General features: G+C 46.4%; 1 protein-coding gene across 1 annotated transcript in view; it reads right to left on the bottom strand.

Annotated features, from left to right (window-relative positions):
* LOC124761627 (RNA-binding protein 24-B-like) overlaps positions 1 to 19,072 on the bottom strand; it is a 348,530-nt gene that overhangs the window by 197,930 nt on the left and 131,528 nt on the right. Inside the window, exon 2 of the mRNA XM_047249115.1 lies at positions 7,027 to 7,153. Coding sequence (XP_047105071.1) covers positions 7,027 to 7,153 — 127 coding nt within the window. The remainder of the gene's footprint in view (positions 1 to 7,026; positions 7,154 to 19,072) is intronic.

The following is a 19,072-nucleotide window of genomic DNA, read 5'->3' as shown; positions in this document are numbered from 1 at the left end:
AAATAACACCTAACACATTAATGTATGGGCATGTTAAGGTACCACATATAGAAACATCTGAATTTATTTCCGTTACACACTGTATATGTAACAGCATTATCCGCAAATAACCTCGGGTAACTTCGACGATGCCTAAGTTTCCACGTTATACACCAGGCCATTTATACGAGGGTTATTCCAAAAGTAAGGTCCGATTGATTGCCAAATTGAAACCACAGTGAACATCAGAAATGTTTTACTTGTAACAATTAGCTACACCTTTCAGCTACTTCTCTACGTAGTCGCCGTTCTGACTTAAGACTTTTGTCATAGCGTTGTACCAACTTTTCAATAGCCTCATCATAGAAGGCAGCCGCCAGTGCTTTCCGCCAATTCTCCACGCTGGCCTACACCTCGTTGTCTGTGTCAAAATGTTGTCTTCAAAGACAGCGGTTCATGTGACCAGAGATGAAACTCAGGGGGAGACAATTGCGGACTGTAGTGTGGGTAATCTAACATTTCCATTTGAAAACGATGCAGGAGCATCTTCATTGCCCCTGCAGAATGCGGCTGAGAATTGTCGTGAAGACGAAACAGCACGACAGTTATGTAATGTTGGCTGCATAGCTTCAGGCGAAATTTCTCACCAGGCCCTCGTACTTGGCGGCAGACACTATTTTCTAGACATCTTTACGCACTCACTGCGAGCTCAGAAATGAGAAGAGCGACGTGATGCTAACTGGGGTTATACTAGAGACACTACCCAACACATCTGTGCAAAGCTTTATCGGATTTTCATAGTCGTTTCCATTTCGCGACCGATCGGACCTTACTTTTGGAATAACCCTCGTATATACTGCGAACAGTAATGGTCCTATGACACTCCCTTGGGATACGTCCGAAGTTACTTTTACGTATGACCGTTTCTCTTAGTTAATGACATGTTGTGTCCTATCTGTTAGGGACACGCCTTCAATTCAGTCAAAAAGGTAGTGTGATATTCTGCACGTTATGTTTAATGCTTTAGTGACAGTGAGGAACTGTATCGGATACCTGCCGGAAGTTTAAGAACACAGGCATCACTCTGGGCGCCAGTATCTACTACATTCTGCGTCTTGAGTACAAACAGGGCAAGCTGGGTTTCACAACGAGCTGTTTGCGAAATCCGTGTTGATTCTTTCAGAGCAGATTTTCAGTCTCGAAACAGGTCATAACAGGCGAGAAATGAAATACGCGAGAATAAACCGTGTTACAGAATTTTGCATGAGGGGCACATTCAATTACGCCTGTCCGTTTGACGACCTCAAGCGTTTAAGCTCGACCATGGGCTTGCGTAGTTTCTGAAAGGCAACTGCCTGAAATGGTTTACGCAAACAGTGGAACAATTACACTACGAAGCTAGAACCAATTCGGTGGCGCTCGACTTTTAATATAACTTTACCTGACAAAGTACTGAACATCCCCTTCAAAAAGTATTCTGGCCGCTTTGGAGCGTTGTATATGGTGCTGAACTGGCACGTGGCGGTCAAAATTGGCGTGGCATGCCAGTCAAGTAGTGCGTATACGCCACTCAGCTGCACGGTATCAGTGCAATAACATGCGTACACATGGAAACAAGACATATAGGCAGGAATACGTTGGTTAGTTAGTTAGTTAGTTAGTTACAGGTTCCATAAATCATCTGAACGACTGTTTTATCGAAATGATTTGGAACGAGTCTGTTTGCAGGATAACAGACTGCCAGTTTTTAAACAGTAGTTTGTCCATGGAATAAAAGGAGTTGTCCAGGAGAAATGATTGAGGTAAGATTTAAAATTTGTTTTGCTATCTGTCAGACATTTCATGATATTGAGCAAATGATCAAAACATTTTGTTGGTGCATACGGAACTCCTTTCTGTGCAACTGACAGCTTTAATAATGAATTCTGAGCAACTGACAGCTTTAATACTGAATTCTGAGCAACTGACAGCTTTAATAACGGACAGTAAAGATAAATTTTTCCTCTAGTGTTGCAGGTATGAACATCACTATTTTCTCAAATTGTGACGGATTGTTTCTGATGACTTTCATCAGCCAATATAGACATCGTGTTTGGAGCTGCCCACGACCACATCGTGAGAGAAGTTGCCCAATTTGATGACGTGTCAACGCAGGCTGCCCAATGTGCCTACAAGAAATGATGTGCGATGTATAGTTGCCGGAGACGAGTGTCGCACCTTGTCAATGACAATGAGTTTCCAGCACGACAGTCATTGTTTCTGTCATGCTAGTGAATGCCATCCATGTCAACTAGTTTTCAAGCGAACACTGCGAAGGGAACTGCATTCGGTGGGCATTTGGAAACAGGTACCTTGTAAAAGGCCACTGCTCATAGTGATTCATAACGCTGGACGTCTTCAAGGGCCCAAACAACGAAGAAACTGGACAGTAGTTAACTGGAGGTGGGGAGTGTGAACCGACAACTTGCTATTTTGCCTGTTTCAAACGATGCAAGGCGTCCAGTGTACCGACGGTGCTTAACTCGCAGTGTGCACAGAGTGTTGTTAAGGCTGGACATGGTTTTGTGAAATTTATGAAGGGTTTTTCGTATGCCCCCCACATTCAGGTTGCCGTGAAAATGTACTAAAATGTTTAGTTCAACGTGCCCGGTAACCAAATGTTATCTTTTCTAATCTCTTTACGATGAGTATCATGCGAACACTCCCGTCCCCAAGATTACAACAGCTATGTTCACAGGGCTACACGCATACCTTCCTGGTGTGACGAACGCACAGGTATCCTAATCACATCTCCACTAGTTCGCTAAAATCCCATTGAAAAGTTTGAGACTATTTCGAACAGTGGGTGAAATTTAGGGATCAAGGGCTCCCCTCCCCGCTATTTGCTAGTTCTTTAGGGTCTAATGACGAATGTGTGGCTTCAGTTGGATATGATAGAAATGAAGAAACCCTTGGACTCTCTCCCTCGCCAAATTGAGGACATCATCGAGTAAAACAGAAGTCATATCTGGCATTCGCCAAGGAAATGTCACAGACCCTATGCTGTTCCTGATCCATATAAACGATTTAGGAAACAATCTGAGCAGCCCACATAGATTGTTTGCAGATGATTGCATTTAATGTCTGGTAAAGTCGCCAGATGATCAAAACCAATTGCAAAATGATTTCGACGAGATATCTGTACGGTACGAAAAGTGGCAGTTGTTTCTAAATAATTACAAGTGTGAAGTCATACAAATGAGTACCATAAGGGGTCCGCTAAATCTCAGTACACGTTAAAGCATCCAAATCTAAAAGCCGTAAATTCAACTAAATACTTAGGCATTGAAATTATGAATAACTTACATTGGAACGATCAAGTAGTTAATGTACTGGGAAAAACAAACCAAAGACTGTGATTTATTGCCAGAATACTTAGAAAGTGCAACAGGTCCACTGAAGAGACTGCTTACACCACGCTTGTCCGCCCTGTTATGGAGTACCGCTGTGCGGTGTGGGATCCGGATCAGGTGGAACTCCCGGACGACATCAAACAAGTCCAACGAAGGGCAGCTCGTTTCATTTTATCATGAAATATGGAAGAAAGTACCACGAAATCATAACCGGATAGAATCCGAATACCGTATTATCGACTGTGACGTACACCAACCAACGACAGTGTAGCTGTTAGAGAGTTTTCCAGCTAAAAAAAATGGCTCAAATGCCTCTGAGCACTATGGGACTTAACTGCTGAGGTCATCAGTCCCCTAGAACTTAGAACTACTTAAACCTAACTAACCTAAGGACATCACACACATCCATGCCGGAGGCAGGATTCGAACCTGCGACCGTAGAGATCGCGCGGTTCCAGACTGTAGCGCCTAGAACCGCTCGGCCACGCAGAGCCGGCTTTCCAGCTAAATTTCGCCTCAAACATATGATTGCAAACGCACAGGACAAAGTTCACTGAAGTGATACTCTTAATAAACTGACAACGTGGCGGTAGGCAGTACGTTCCGCATAGAAATAAAACTACCGACGAAGGAAGGAGGAAGTGGCCCTCACAAACTGACGGTACAAAAGAGAGAACATCTTGGACAGAAACACAGCATGTAGCTCTTAAGCAAAGAAAGAAAATGAGGAGCACCGGCGGCTGTAAAAGACAAGAGCAGTAATAGTGAAACTATTTTAGTCTCACACCGAAGACAGCGTCCCATCAATCACCACTGTCCACACCGGGAGCTACACCCTACACACAGCAGCTGCCGACTGCTGTGCCCGAGCGGTTCTAGACCCTTCAGTCCGGAACCGCGCTGCTGCTACGGTCGCAGGTTCGAATCCGGCCTCGGGCATGGATGTATGTGATGTTCTTAGGTTAGTTACGTTTAAGTAGTTCTTAGTTCTAGGGGACTTATGACCACAGATGCCCGAGGCAGGATTCGAACCTGCGACCGTTGCGGTCGCTCGGTTCCAGACTGTAGCGCCTAGAACCGCACGGCCACTCCGGCCGGCTATCGTTTATCACAAGATATATTATACTCTGGTAGAAATATAACGACTGATAGTTATTTCAGCTCGGTTCGACTGGCTGACGAATTGATGAACAAAAGAACAACTTTAGTTGGTACTCTCAAAAAGAATAAAAAAGAAGTCGCTCCTTTGATCCTAGATACTAAAATACGAGCAACACCCAGCATTATATTTGGTTTTCATGAGAACAAGGTTCTGGTTTCCTGTATACCAAAGAAAAATGAGAAAAAAGTTGTGCTTGTGACAAGTACGCTCCATGACTATGATCAGATCGATCCAACAATTGGGGAACACACAAAACCTGAAACCATCGCGTATTATAATCGGACAAAAGGAGGTGTCGATATGGTGGACCGACTGAAAGACGAATATTCCGTGGCTGGAGTAGCATGTAGGTGGCCGCTGAGATTATTATTTCCTATTTTAAATGTTAGTGACATAAAGAGTCAAATAATATACAAAGATAATACAAATGTATTTATTACTAGAAGACAGTACTTGAAAACGCTGGCGTTAGAGCTAACAAGACCACAAATTGTGCGTAGGACTACAATGCAAACCTTGTATCATCCTCTACAGCAAATTATAAAACGATTTACCTATGAAACTAAAGTTTCAGACGCTGAGAAACCCAGTGACATATGTCAAGTCTGTCCAAGATGCAAAAATCGGTAGACAAAACAGGCTTGTATCCATTGTCAAAAATTTTTGTGTAATGAACATGCTGTAGCATTATGTGATACGTGCAAAGCTCAAATATATGATGAAGATTAAATCACAGAAGTTAAATAATAAGAAATACTTGTTTCCTATGTTTTTCATTTTTTTTTGTAAGTAGCTCAGAAGACGCGATTATAATTATCTTAAGATTATTACCAACAATATAAACTCATTGTTTTGTACTGCAAATAAATGTATTAAATACTAAAATATGAGTGTTTTCTTGTAAAAATAAAATCAAACTAATTTACACATTTCCGACTGCTTGTTGAGTATGAGCAAAATGCTCCAAAGGCGAGCAATCGCGTCAACTTTTAAAGGCGCGAGTTCTCGCGGGTTAATAACGAAACTACCACATTTAAATACGCGAATTCTCGTTCATTAGAGGAGTGATCTGTTCCAATTTATGCTACGCCTGGGGTCCACCAGTGAGTTTTTAATCCAAAATACGAAGCAAATAGTTAAGGTCCCTCGCATAACAGGTCTCAAAAAACTGGAAAAAGAATGTGAATATCTGGTGAATTCAATCTTGAAAGTATCTGCTTGTAACTTATAAACAGCTGCATGACCCTGAAATTACGAAAGGACGAAGTGCAGCATCGCATCGACGTCGAGGCCGCTAGGACCTAAGTATTCTGAATCTGAGTGACATAAACGTGTAAAATTTCTCTTGCTTCAGCAACACTCGGTAATGAGAACAAAAATGTTTTTATTCGCCTCTGTAAATGTTAAAAACTGATTTCTCGCTTCGTTTTCTTATCTTTCATGTCATCCGTATGAAACTGCGGCCGAGTGAACTCTACCCTGCGTAAATCAAAGAAGGCCCGCTGCGATGGCCGTTACGTTACAGCGCGGTGCTTGTCTGCGATAGCAAGAGTATCGATTTCGCCTGACTGCGCCATAGCTGCACATTAGTATTTACCAGTTATGCAGATAAATTAAACGTTCAGTTGCTGTTCAGTTGTCTTTGGGTTGCTATTATTATGCTGTTGTCACCTAGGGCTGCTAAGCTGCATTTGGGATTTCTGTAATCTGCTTTTACAACTACAGTTAAACATTATTCAGTGAAAGTGAATTCTTTATCTACTGAAAGTGTATATACACAATTTCAAGGAGAAGTGTATCTTTTTTGAGGTAGAATGTTAAAGTGACTTTTGGAAACACTATATTTTTTACTGCCATTCAAAAATACGGCTGGTAAAATTGTTCGGCATAGCTTAACCACAAATGGGTGCAAAGGATTAATCAAGCTAAAATGATGATTTATGTCGTTCTCTATACTGATGCACAAATTCGAATCTGAACAAACAATAAAATGACTACGGATATTTTCACAGCTACTGACTTACCAATACCAACTTAGTTTATAGAGAGTCTTTGAAAGATTCATTATTATAATAATCGCTGAATAAGACACAACAAAGGAACTGCATATCACTTATTAAACGACTCCAAGTATTACGAAGGTGAGCCGAAACTAAAACTTCGGCGGATTGCTTAAATAACTACATTGTACCAAGACAATATTCCGGTAAGGAGGTGTAATTCCGCAAAATCGGGAAAGGATAGATGAGAAAGACGATTTTGGTGCTCTTTATGAAACCATTCGCGTACCCGCCTCAACAAGGACCTTAATTGGCTAAGAAGGTCATTAAGGACTGTAGGTGGTATACGGGGGGATGCACTTCAGACTACGTGCATTGCGCAAGAGCAGGTGAAATTGTGTATCATAACATCAGAGTTACCTCGCCCCACATCAGTACCTGCCCAACGCAACTCGTGGCGGAACAACATAATGAAGCAGTGGGGTGGGCTTACCTGTCGTCACATTTCCACGTGGCTTGGCGCCCAGGATAGCTAAGTTAACGTTCGCCTTGCGTCCGTCGATGATGGGGTTGGGATCCTTGCACGCCCTTTCTGCCGCAGTGCGGTCGCCCATTATCACCTGTAACAACGGATAACATTCATTACTGCAAGACACAGATTCTGATTCAACAGTGCTGATGGTCGTGACTTTACACAACTACTAACAAGACAGAGGCAGGAAATAGGTAAGCAAAAGAAAACAACCATTTGATTGCCAAAGACTCTGTACATGGAATAGAGCTGCACTGGCACTTATGAAAATGTCTAATTCTAATTGTAGATGTTTTGTATTTCAATGGTGCCAGTTTTTTGCGGTTCACCAGCAATACCTTGTACTGTTCTTTTTGAGAGAATTAGTCAACTCCCTGATCAAAACGTAAAGGGTACTTCCCGTCAGTCTAGAATCTCGAAATCTCGCAATGTGCAAGGTTTCACTGTACAAGTATACGAAACAATCCGAAAATTGTGAATTTACAATTATATCAACACGAAAATGTTTTGTTTCCATTTGTTACCAGACCGAAAAATGGTTCAAATGGCTCTGAGCACTATGGGACTTAACTTCTGAGGTCATCAGTCTCCTAGAACTTAGAACTACTTAAACCTCTCTACCCTAAGGACATCACACATATCCATGCCCGAGGCAAGATTCGAACCTGCGACCGTAGCGGCCGCGCGGTTCCAGACTGTAGCGCCTAGAACTGCTCGGCCACCCCGGCCGGCTTACCAGACCGACTGTCTGTCATTTTTCTCAGGAACTGGTAGACGTATTAAGTTGGAAGTTATGTTATATACTAAGGTCTGTGGTCCCTTGGTGACATAATAAACGTTAGCTTTTATGTCAACGTAATCAAAAGATACGGCCATTTATGCCGCATACTCGTAAACTCAATCATCAAAGCCTGTACTTCCCATTGACCTACAATCATGAAACTTGGAAGAAGGTGGTTTTACAGTACAAGTAAAAGAAAAAAGATCCGAAGATTGATAATTCGCAATTACATCTTACGAGAAAATCTATTTTTTTGTAATTTGTTATCCGACTGTCTCTGCCCATCTGTGCGGTATCGATACCGATAACAGGCAAGAATGGCCGAGATCGACGATTCCCAGGTGAATGAAATGCCTAAACACATAATTGTTCTCCAGAGCGCGTATGTTACTCACACTTTGCTTAAAAAAATAAAACATAAAATAAAAAAAATACGGCGAGCCCGTTCCTGGCACGAATCAGCCCGGCGGATTTGTGTCGAGGTCCGGCGAGCCGGCCAGTCTGTGGATGGTTTTTAGGCGGTTTTCCATTAGCGTCGGCAAATGCGGACTTACTCCGCCTCTCAGCTACACTATGTCGGCGATTGCAGCGCAAACAAGTTCTCCATGTACGCGCACACCACCATTACTCTACCACGCAAACATAGATGTTACATTCGTCTGGTTGGGTTGTTCTGGGGAAGGAGACCAGACAGCGAGGTCATCGGTCTCATCGGATTAGGGAAGGATGGGGAAGGGAGTCGGCCGTGCCCTTTTCAAAGGAACCATCCCGGCATTTGCCTGGAGCGATTTAGGATGGTTCAAATGGCTCTGAGCACTATGGGACTTAACATCTGTGGTCATCAGTCCCCTAGAACTTAGAACTACTTAAACCTAACTAACCTAAGGACATTACACACACCCATGCGATTTAGGAAAATCACGGAAAACCTAAATCAGGATGGCCGGACGCGGGATTCAACCGTCGTCCTCCCGAATGCGAGTCCAGTATCTAACCACTGCGCCACCTCGCTCGGTACATACGTCTGTCTGGTAAGAGATGTACCGTGCGGAGGGGGGAGGGGGGGTCCACCGGGGCCGGCCGGAGTGGCCGAGCGCTTCTAGGCGCTACGGTCTGGAACCGCGCGACTGCGACGGTCGCAGGTTCGAATCCTGCCTCGGGCATGGATGTGTGTGATTTCCTTAAGTTAGTTAGGTTTAAGTAGCTCTAAGTTCTAGGGGACTGATGACCTCAGAAGTTAAGTCCCATAGTGCTGAGAGCCATTTGAACCACCGGGGGCCGAACCGCACAATAACCCTCGGTTCGGTGTGGGTCGGCGGACGTGTGAAGTGGACTGCGGTAGTCGTCGTGGTGTTGTGGACCACTGCGGCTGCGGCGGGGACGGAGCCTCTCCGTCGTTTCTAGGTACCCGGTTAACATAACATAACCACTCGGCGACGGAGGCGGTCGGGGTGTAGATGAGGACCGTACCGTATTTTGTAGAACCTCGCGTGACACCTGCCCACAGTATAAGGAGCGTAATGCAGCAGCTGAGCGCGAGTCGTGCGGAGGTCGGGTTCGAAAGCAGCGCCGGCGCCGAAGGCCACAGCTGCGCGCAGCCCGTGGTGCGGTGCAGTTTATTTACACAGGCGGCACGGCGCGCCGCGGAAACGGCGGCCCGCGTTGAAAACACCGGCGGCCGCGGCGTTGCGTCACACGGGGACAGGGACAGCGACAGGACAGCACAGAGACAGAGACAGGTAGCGGAAGCTCCGCTGGAGTGCCGGCGCAGCAGATGGGAGGCAGGGCGCCGCCAGGTGCCAGGTGGGCAGCCACGCGTCTGCCGACTCACTGGCCGCACTTTCTCTCCGCTTCCATTCGTGGAAGGAAGGTTAGAGGTAAACTTCCATCCGTGGTCTAGCTCTCTAGTGGCGGCGCAACAGGTCAGTTGCCCAAGCAAACGACTCAACCTGGTTCAGGGCATTCTGAACGCAGTGTGACAGAGTTGTTTTAAGAAAACAGCCGAGGACCGAGTTCGGGATGAATGGCCGCTTATATGGAGCATCTTTGCCCGAAAACGGATCGTCTACTAATTAATGCTGCTCGATCCCCTCCATGCTTCTAGCGCCCGATGTTGGCATAACAGAGACGAAGGTGAGCTCTGTTCTAAGTGGGGAATTCGAGTAATTATTTTTTCTCCGTAGCTGAACGGTCGCCAACGGCCTTGCTGCAGCGGTAACACCGATCGCCGAAGCTAAGCGCTGTCGGGCTGGGGTAGTACTTGGATGGGTGACCATAAGGTCTGCTGAGCGCTGTTGGCGAGCGGGGTTCTCTCACCCCTTGTGAGGCACACTGAGGAGCTACTTAATTGAGAAGTAGCTACTCTGGTCTCGTCAACTGACATACGGCCGGGAGAACGGTGTGCTGAGCAAATGTCCCTCCATATTCGCGTCCAGTGACACCTGTGGGCTGAGGATGACCCGGTGGCCGGTCGGTCTGTTCAGCCTTCACGGTCTATTCGGGCGGAGTTTAGTTTCTAGATGGACGGTCGGCTTGTACGACTGCCATGTGGATGGCCTGGATGCCGTGTGCGGCACTACCACGTATTTTTCCTTAGTTGGAGGAGTGGAACGAGGTGAATTCAGGCTCGTGAGGCCAATTGAGCAACTACTTACGTGTGAAGGCAGCACTATACACTGTTCGATATTTGTAAGGGGGCGTCCAGTAAATAAGTGATTCGCTTTTGGCGTTTTTTCGACCCCCTGCCCCCTTGGTGAGATGTCATGAGATCTCCTGTCAGATTTTTTAAAATGTATATTTTAGTGTAAATATGTCAATCTGTGCTTAATTGAACTGGATTTATTTCAAAAGCATAATTTTCTGAATTATCTTTATTTAAGAGTATTATTCAAGACGTGAAGTCGACTAGCATCAGCCGGCCGAAGTGGCCGAGCGGTTCTAGGCGCTACAGTCTGGAACCGCGCGACCGCTACGGTCGCAAGTTCTAATCCTGCCTCGGGCATGGATGTGTGTGATGTCCTTTTGTTAGTTAGGTTTAAGTAGTTCTACGTTCTAAGGGACTGATGACCTCAGAAGTTAAGTCCCATAGTGCTCAGAGCCATTTGAATAATTTTTTTGACTAGCATCACAGTGAAAAAATAGAACAATAAAATACTTACATAAAAGGTACCACTAATATTCGTAAAAGAAAATTCATTATCATTCAGTCCACGAGGACTCACATGTGGTCTCAACAAGTCCACATCATTATCAGTAAAATCCTCTGTTCCTTCAACCTCGTTCTGATTTGGCCATCTACACCGTTGTTGCTTGCACACAGAAGCTATGTAGAAAGAAAGGTATTTACCCTACCTTATTCAGGAAGTGAGAGTAGTCTCGGCCTTTCTCTCCGCAGCTTCTCTCAGGAGCTGTTCGATATCATGCTGAACGTGTAGCACCAAGTATTCCATTTTCGGTGAACCTCTACTCCACTGCGTTCCATAACTTCATGTCACTTCCTCCTGACAGCACTTCTTCGGATTGTAGACGTGTCTTTTCGTGTTTGCAACATAATAATCGTGATAAATCATTCTGAATGCGCCGTCGAGTGACGAAACATTTACGGGCGTAAACACCTGTCCGCGCATAGCTGCCACCCGGATCGTACGCCACAGCGTTCGTCGGGTCGTGTATTTGGCTGGTCGGTGGCGGCTACTGTGCTAGAGTGTGCGCAGAATACGATGCGCAATGCCCAATTTTCGTCCAAAGCGTTGGGCGAGTTCACTCGTTTGTTCAGAAGGGGAGGCCGACTGTGTTCTGTCACCTTTCTGCCGTTCGGCGGTGACAGAATCCTGCAGTCTTTCTCAAACGATTTCACAGAAACTATTCGGTACAAAAATCATTTCTATGTTACTTATAGCTTTGTTTGTCAGGTCCATGACGAAGTGCTCATCATTTCGTTAATGGTTATAGTTATTGTGATATTTACATGGAAGTAATATACTCCACGAAATTCGAAGAAGTTTGCAATGAAAAATTGGTGGCGCTATAACTTTGCGTTTGGTGCATATTACATAATATGTTGCTGCAAATCAAATTTAGCTAACATATCGAATTTTTCTTTCGACTTAATAGAGTCTCTATCTGTCGCCAATCTGATCTGATGTAATACGCTCATTCACTGTCGCGTCGCGCCACCGATAAATCCAGAGTGAAATATCTACAACATTCCTCATATTTCATAAACGATTTGAAATGTCGGAACGGAATTCGGCAAATGATAACGTGGAAAGAGGAGAGTATTTTCCCACGTGTTTATTATGCAAAACTTCATTAGTTAGCGTGTTTTTCCACTAATTACAGACTTGTCACGTGAAAGAATGTAATTTCTAGCGCCATCGACAGTTGGTGAAACGAGTAATGTTACGGGTTTGAAACAACGTAAGTGACGACATTACACGTTTATTTTGTAACGAGAATGTGTTTTTCTAATAAACTCACTTTCCCTCAGTTCCTGAATAAACTTAATGAACTACTGTTTCAGAAGTCTCTCGCAGTTGCGTCTGCACAACACGTTAGTAAATTGACACCGTGTAAACCCGCTGTGTTTTAGCAAAAGAAGCAAATTTTAACATGACAACGAGAGAAATATGTAGGTTTTACTCAGAACTTGCCACTCACGACACTCCACCATGCAAATATAGGCGTGGGGGGGTTCCACTTCGTATTTACAAAATATGCGAGTGTAGGCTTCAGGTTACAGTGGCACTCCTCCTTCAGCGTTCCGCCTTTCCCCTACAGCGTGTGCTCATAACCCCCACCACTAAACCGCTCTCCTCATTCGTACCCTGCCGACTGCGCATCCACCGGCCGCAGTATTCGGCGCGGACTCTTTAATTCGTGACGTTCGCATAAGCGCAATAAATGTAGTTGTGTAGAATAATTCAGCCATATTTTAACGGAGGAACGTGTTTTACTTAATTTAATCCAGTTTTCTCGAATTTTACATTGTTTCTTGAGGAAAAAAAATTACGGGGTAAATGCCGAGGCCCACCCCCTCCCCCACGTGACATTGGTGAGATTCAGCTCGACCAACCCCCCCCCCCCCCAAAGCACCTCACCTAATTAATGCATGCCCCCTAACGTGTGCCCTCGGCTACATAATCTGTCAAGTTGTAAACTGAATTTGTGAATTTATTTTATTGCCACACTGTATTTCCGCAGTTCTGAAGATGCTCGCTGTTGTCAAGTTCAAATGGTTCAAATGGCTCTCAGACACTATGGGACTTAACTTCTGAGGTCATCAGTCCCCTAGAACTTATAACTACTTGTTGTTGTGGTCTTCAGTCCTGAGACTGGTTTGATGCAGCTCTCCAAGCTACTCTATCCTGTGCAAGCTTCTTCATCACCCAGTACTTACTGCAACCTACATCCTTCTGAATCTGCTTAGTGTATTCATCTCTTGGTCTCCCTCTACGATTTTTACCCTCCACGCTGCCCTCCAATACTAAATTGGTGATCCCTTGATGCCTCAGAACATGTCCTACCAACCGACCCTTTCTTCTAGTCAAGCTCTGCCACAAATTTCTCTTCTCTCCAATTCTATACAATACCTCCTCATTAGTTATGTGGTCTACCCATCTAGTCTTCAACATTCTTCTGTAGCACCACATTTCGAAATCTTCTATTCTCTTCTTGCCCAAACTACTTATCGTCCATGTTTCACTTCCATACATGGCTACACTCCATACGTATACTTTCAGAAACGACTTCCTGACACTTAAATCCATACTCGATGTTAACAAATTTCTCTTCTTCAGAAACGCTTTCCTTGCCATTGCCAGTCTACATTTTATATCGTCTCTACTTCGACCATCATCAGTTATTTTGCTCCCCAAAAAGCAAAACTCCTTTACTACTTTAAGTGTCTCATTTCCTAATCTAATTCCCTCAGCATCAGCCGAGTTAACTCAACTAGATTCCATTATCCTCGTTTGCTTTCGTTGATGTACATCTTATATCCTCCTTTCAAGACAGTGTCCATTCCGTTCAACTGCTCTTCCAAGTCCTTAGCTGTCTCTGACGGGATTACAATGTCATCGGCGAACCGAAAGCTTTTATTTCTCCTCCATGGATTTCCTACTCCGGATTTTTCTTTTGTTTCCTTTACTGCTTGCCCAATATACAGATTGAATAACGTCGGGGATAGGCTACAACCCTGACTTACTCCATTCCCAACCACTGCTTCCCTTTCGAGTCCCTCGACTCTTATAACTGCCATCTGGTTTCTGTACAAATTGTAAATAGCCCTTCGCTCCCTGTATTTTACCCCTGCCACCTTTAGAACTACTTAAACCTAATTAACCTAAGGACATCACACACATCCATGCCCGAGGCAGGATTCGAACCTGCGACCGTGGCGGCCGCGCGGTTCCAGACTGTAGCGCCTAGAACCGCTCGGCCACCCCGGCCAGCTATTGTCAAGTGAAAAGGGACAAAATATAAAGAAAAAGTTACATGCAACATGTGGCTGCTCTGCAGTTTTCGACTAATCAGTATCCAGATAATCGATACTCCAGGGCACGGAGCTGATTCCTGTTTATGTACGCCCGTCCTGGATTTCAAGCTATCTGTCGCGATTTCGCCACCGGCCGGCAGGTGCTGGCACCGGCCGCCTGCAGTGTCGGAGAAAGCCGCGGGACACGCGGCCGGCCGAGCTTGCGCCACGTAACCTGCGGCCCAGCCACCTGGCGCTCTGGCGCACTCACTGGTCGGCGCTCCGATAAAGGCCAAGGACGACGCAGATAACAGCCGCCAACCTGTCGATGCGGCCGGCCTGTCGCCACTCACACTCCCCAGCAGAGCCTCGCCAACTACACCGTCACAGACAGTCTTCATTATGGGTAAAATTCACCTAGCAGCGTACCAGTGGATGATTTAAATTCCAAAACACTGGAACAAGTCCGTTTCGCAATACATAACACGCTCTATCTTTTACTGACAATATCACTCTCCGTCCCAAATGATGTTTCATTTCTTTACTGGTGACCAGTTACAGTCTACCAGACCATCTTCAGACCAAATTGTGCCGCTGGTGACCCGCGTAGACCATGGGCAGAGCTGTGGTAGATGCCCGGAGGCACCAGTCGTCAACTGAGTTGCTCCGGCCGTCGCCTACACGGGTCAGCAAGGGTGTAGGCCAATAGCTTTTTCCGAGGTGGATACACCGACTCCCGTCTGGCCACTGAAGTTAATCACCGCCGGGAGTGGCGGAGTGACCGCCCGGGTAAGCGGCGTGCTGTAAACAATTTTCAATGGTTCAAAATGGTTCAAATGGCTCTGAGCACTATGGGACTTAACATCTATGGTCATCAGTCCCCTAGAACTTAGAACTACTTAAACCTAACTAACCTAAGGACAGCACACAACACCCAGTCATCACGAGGCAGAGAAAATCCCTGACCCCGCCGGGAATCGATCCCGGGAACCCGGGCGTGGGAAGAGAGAACGCTACAGCACGACCACGAGCTGCGGACAAACAATTTTCACTTCGCCTCTACAACTGAGGGAGCAACGGCCTTGCCGCAGTGGATACACCGGTTCCCGTGAGATCACCGAAGTTAAGTGCCGTTGCGCGTGGCCGGCACTTGGATGGGTGACCATCAAGCCGCCATGCGTTGTTGACATTTTTTGGGGTGTACTCAGCCTCGTGAAGCCAACTGAGGAGCTACTCCACCGAATAGTAGCGGCTTCGGTCTAGAATACCATCATACCGATCGGCAGAGCGGTGTGCTGACCCCACGCCCCTCCTATCCGCATCCTCCACTGAGGATGACAAGGCGGTCGCATGGTCCCGGCAGGCCACGAGTGGCCTGAAGACGGAGTGCTCTACGACTGAGCAGAGAGTGAGGCTGGTAGCATGAAGCCCCTCATCGGTCTTCGCGACACTGTCGTGGATGAAATTACAAATCTTTCCGCAGTGTTTCATGAAGTAAAGGCATGCGACTCTGCTGATGGTAATCCGTTCGTGGGACGTAGACGTTAACCTCAACGGTCTAAATGCTTCAAATGGTTCTAAGCACTATGGGACTCAACATCTGAGATCATCAGTCCCCTAGACTTATAATTAGTTAAACCTAACTAACCTAAGGACATCACACACATCCATGCCCGAGGAAGGACTTGAACCTGCGATCGTAGCAGGTGCGCGGTTCCGGACAGAATCGCCTAGAACCGCTCTGTCACAGCGGCCGGCCCCTCAATGGTCTTCATGGTGCTATTCTAGAGCACTAGAGTGTGCCGGCAGCGGGTTTTGCCTTCTCCTTTCTCCCATTATTTTGAAGACGAAGATCTACATCTTATCTATGTGATTACTCTGCTATTCACAATAAAGTGCCTGGCAGAGGGTTCAATGAACCATGCTGTCTCTCTCCGTTCCACTCTCGAACGGCACGGGGGAAAAACGAGCACTTAAATTTTTCCGTGCGAGCCCTCATTTCTCTTATTTTATCGTGATGATCATTTCTCCGTATGTAGGTGGGTGCCAACAGAATGTTTTCGCAATCGGAGGAGAAAACTGGTGATTGAAATTCCATGAGAAGATCCTGTCGCAACGAAAAACGCCTTTGTTTTAATGATTGCCACTCCAATTCAGGTATCATGTCTGTGACACTATCTTCCCTATTTCACGATAATACAAAACGAGCTGCCCTTCTTTGTACTTTTTCCATGTCATCCGTCAGTCCCAACTGATGCGGATCCCACACCGCACAGCAGTACTCCAGAATAGGGCGGACATGCGTAGTGTTCTGCCAATGAATCGCAGTCTTTGGTTAGCTCTACCCACAATATTATCTATGTGATCGTTCCAATTTAGGTTATTTGTAATTGTAATCTCTAAGTATTTAGTTGAATTTACAGCCCTCAGATTTGTGTGACTTACCGCGTAATCGAAATTTAGCTCATTTCTTTTAGTACTCATGTGAATAACTTCGAAGTTTTCTTTATTCAGGGTCAATTGTCACTTTTCGCACCATACAGATATCTTATCGAAATCATTTTGCAAGTCGTTTTGATCATTTGATGACTTAACAAGACGGTAAATGACAGCATCATCTGCAAACCATCTAAGACGGCAACTCAGATTGTCTCCTATGTCATTAATATACACTCCTGGAAATTGAAATAAGAACACCGTGAATTCATTGTCCCAGGAAGGGGAAACTTTATTGACACATTCCTGGTGTCAGATACATCACATGATCACACTGACAGAACCACAGGCACATAGACACAGGCAACAGAGCATGCACAATCTCGGCACTAGTACAGTGTATATCCACCTTTCGCAGCAATGCAGGCTGCTATTCTCCCATGGAGACGATCGTAGAGATGCTGGATGTAATCCTGTGGAACGGCTTGCCATGCCATTTCCACCTGGCGCCTCAGTTGGACCAGCGTTCGTGCTGGACGTGCAGACCGCGTGAGACGACGCTTCATCCAGTCCCAAACATGCTCAATGGGGGACAGATCCGGAGATCTTGCTAGCCAGGGTAGCTGACTTACACCTTCTAGAGCACGTTGGGTGGCACGGGATACATGCGGACGTGCATTGTCCTGTTGGAACAGCACGTTCCCTTGCCGGTCTAGGAACGGTAGAATGATGGGTTCGATGACGGTTTGGATGTACCGTGCACTATTCAGTGTCCCCTCGACGATCACCAGTGGTGTACGGCCAGTGTAGGAGATCGCTCCCCACACCATGATGCCGGGTGCTGGCCCTGTGTGCCTCGGTCGTATGCAGTCCTGATTGTGGCGCTCACCTGCACGGCGCCAAACACGCATACGACCATCATTGGCACCAAGGCAGAAGCGACTCTCATCGCTGAAGACGACACGTCTCCATTCGTCCCTCCATTCACGCCTGTCGCGACACCACTGGAGGCGGGCTGCACGATGTTGGGGCGTGAGCGGAAGACGGCCTAACGGTGTGCGGGACCGTAGCCCAGCTTCATGGAGACGGTTGCGAATGGTCCTCGCCGATACCCCAGGAGCAACAGTGTCCCTAATTTGCTGGGAAGTGGCGGTGCGGTCCCCTACGGCACTGCGTAGGATCCTACGGTCTTGGCGTGCGTCCGTGCGTCGCTGCGGTCCGGTCCCAGGTCGACGGGGACGTGCACCTTCCGCCGACCACTGGCGACAACATCGATGTACTGTGGAGACCTCACGCCCCACGTGTTGAGCAATTCGGCGGTACGTCCACCCGGCCTCCCGCATGCCCACTATACGCCCTCGCTCAAAGTCCGTCAACTGCACATACGGTTCACGTCCACGCTGTCGCGGCATGCTACCAGTGTTAAAGACTGCGATGGAGCTCCGTATGCCACGGCAAACTGGCTGACACTGACGGCGGCGGTGCACAAATGCTGCGCAGCTAGCGCCATTCGACGGCCAACACCGCGGTTCCTGGTGTGTCCGCTGTGCCGTGCGTGTGATCATTGCTTGTACAGCCCTCTCGCAGTGTCCGGAGCAAGTATGGTGGGTCTGACACACCGGTGTCAATGTGTTCTTTTTTCCATTTCCAGGAGTGTAGATCAGGAACAATAGAGGGCCTATAACACTTCCTTGATGACCCTACACCCCACAAGTACTCATATACAAACACACACCCATACACACACACACACACACACACACACACACACACACACACACACACACACACACACACACACAGTCATCTACACTTACCCACACAACTCTCAGACTTGGCAAACAAAAGGCCCCTGCGGGCATGAAGAACAGGAAAACTGTGGTACCGTTGAGACATCGCGGTGCCATCACAATGTCGGCACCTTGCATCAATACCACAGAAGGTAACGATGTCTGGTGGCATACTGCAACGACGAATGGGAGGCAATGGCGAAGCCGCACCCTCCTTCAGCCTTGCTGTCCCACGGCACCGAGACGCCGATATGTAAGCCGAGCAGAGGAAGGCTCTGCCCAGTTCGTGACCTCCGATCAAGCAGACATCATCTAGTGAGGACTGATTGAACTGTCATTCTCAACGTTGTGAATTTTGTACTTCAAGAAAAGAGTTTGGTAAATGTATACATCAGGTGATGCTTTAATATTCAAAGACAGTTGTAAATATTCAGCACATTTCTGTGACAATGGATTGTATAAAGTTAAGTAAATCTTTTTATCATTCTTGTAATAAAATGAACCTATATTCCATCTTGAAACGTG

The sequence above is a fragment of the Schistocerca piceifrons genome, chromosome 1 (assembly GCF_021461385.2).
Source record: "Schistocerca piceifrons isolate TAMUIC-IGC-003096 chromosome 1, iqSchPice1.1, whole genome shotgun sequence".
NCBI classification, from domain to species: Eukaryota; Metazoa; Arthropoda; class Insecta; order Orthoptera; family Acrididae; genus Schistocerca; species Schistocerca piceifrons.
This window is presented reverse-complemented; position numbering and strand designations above follow the sequence as displayed.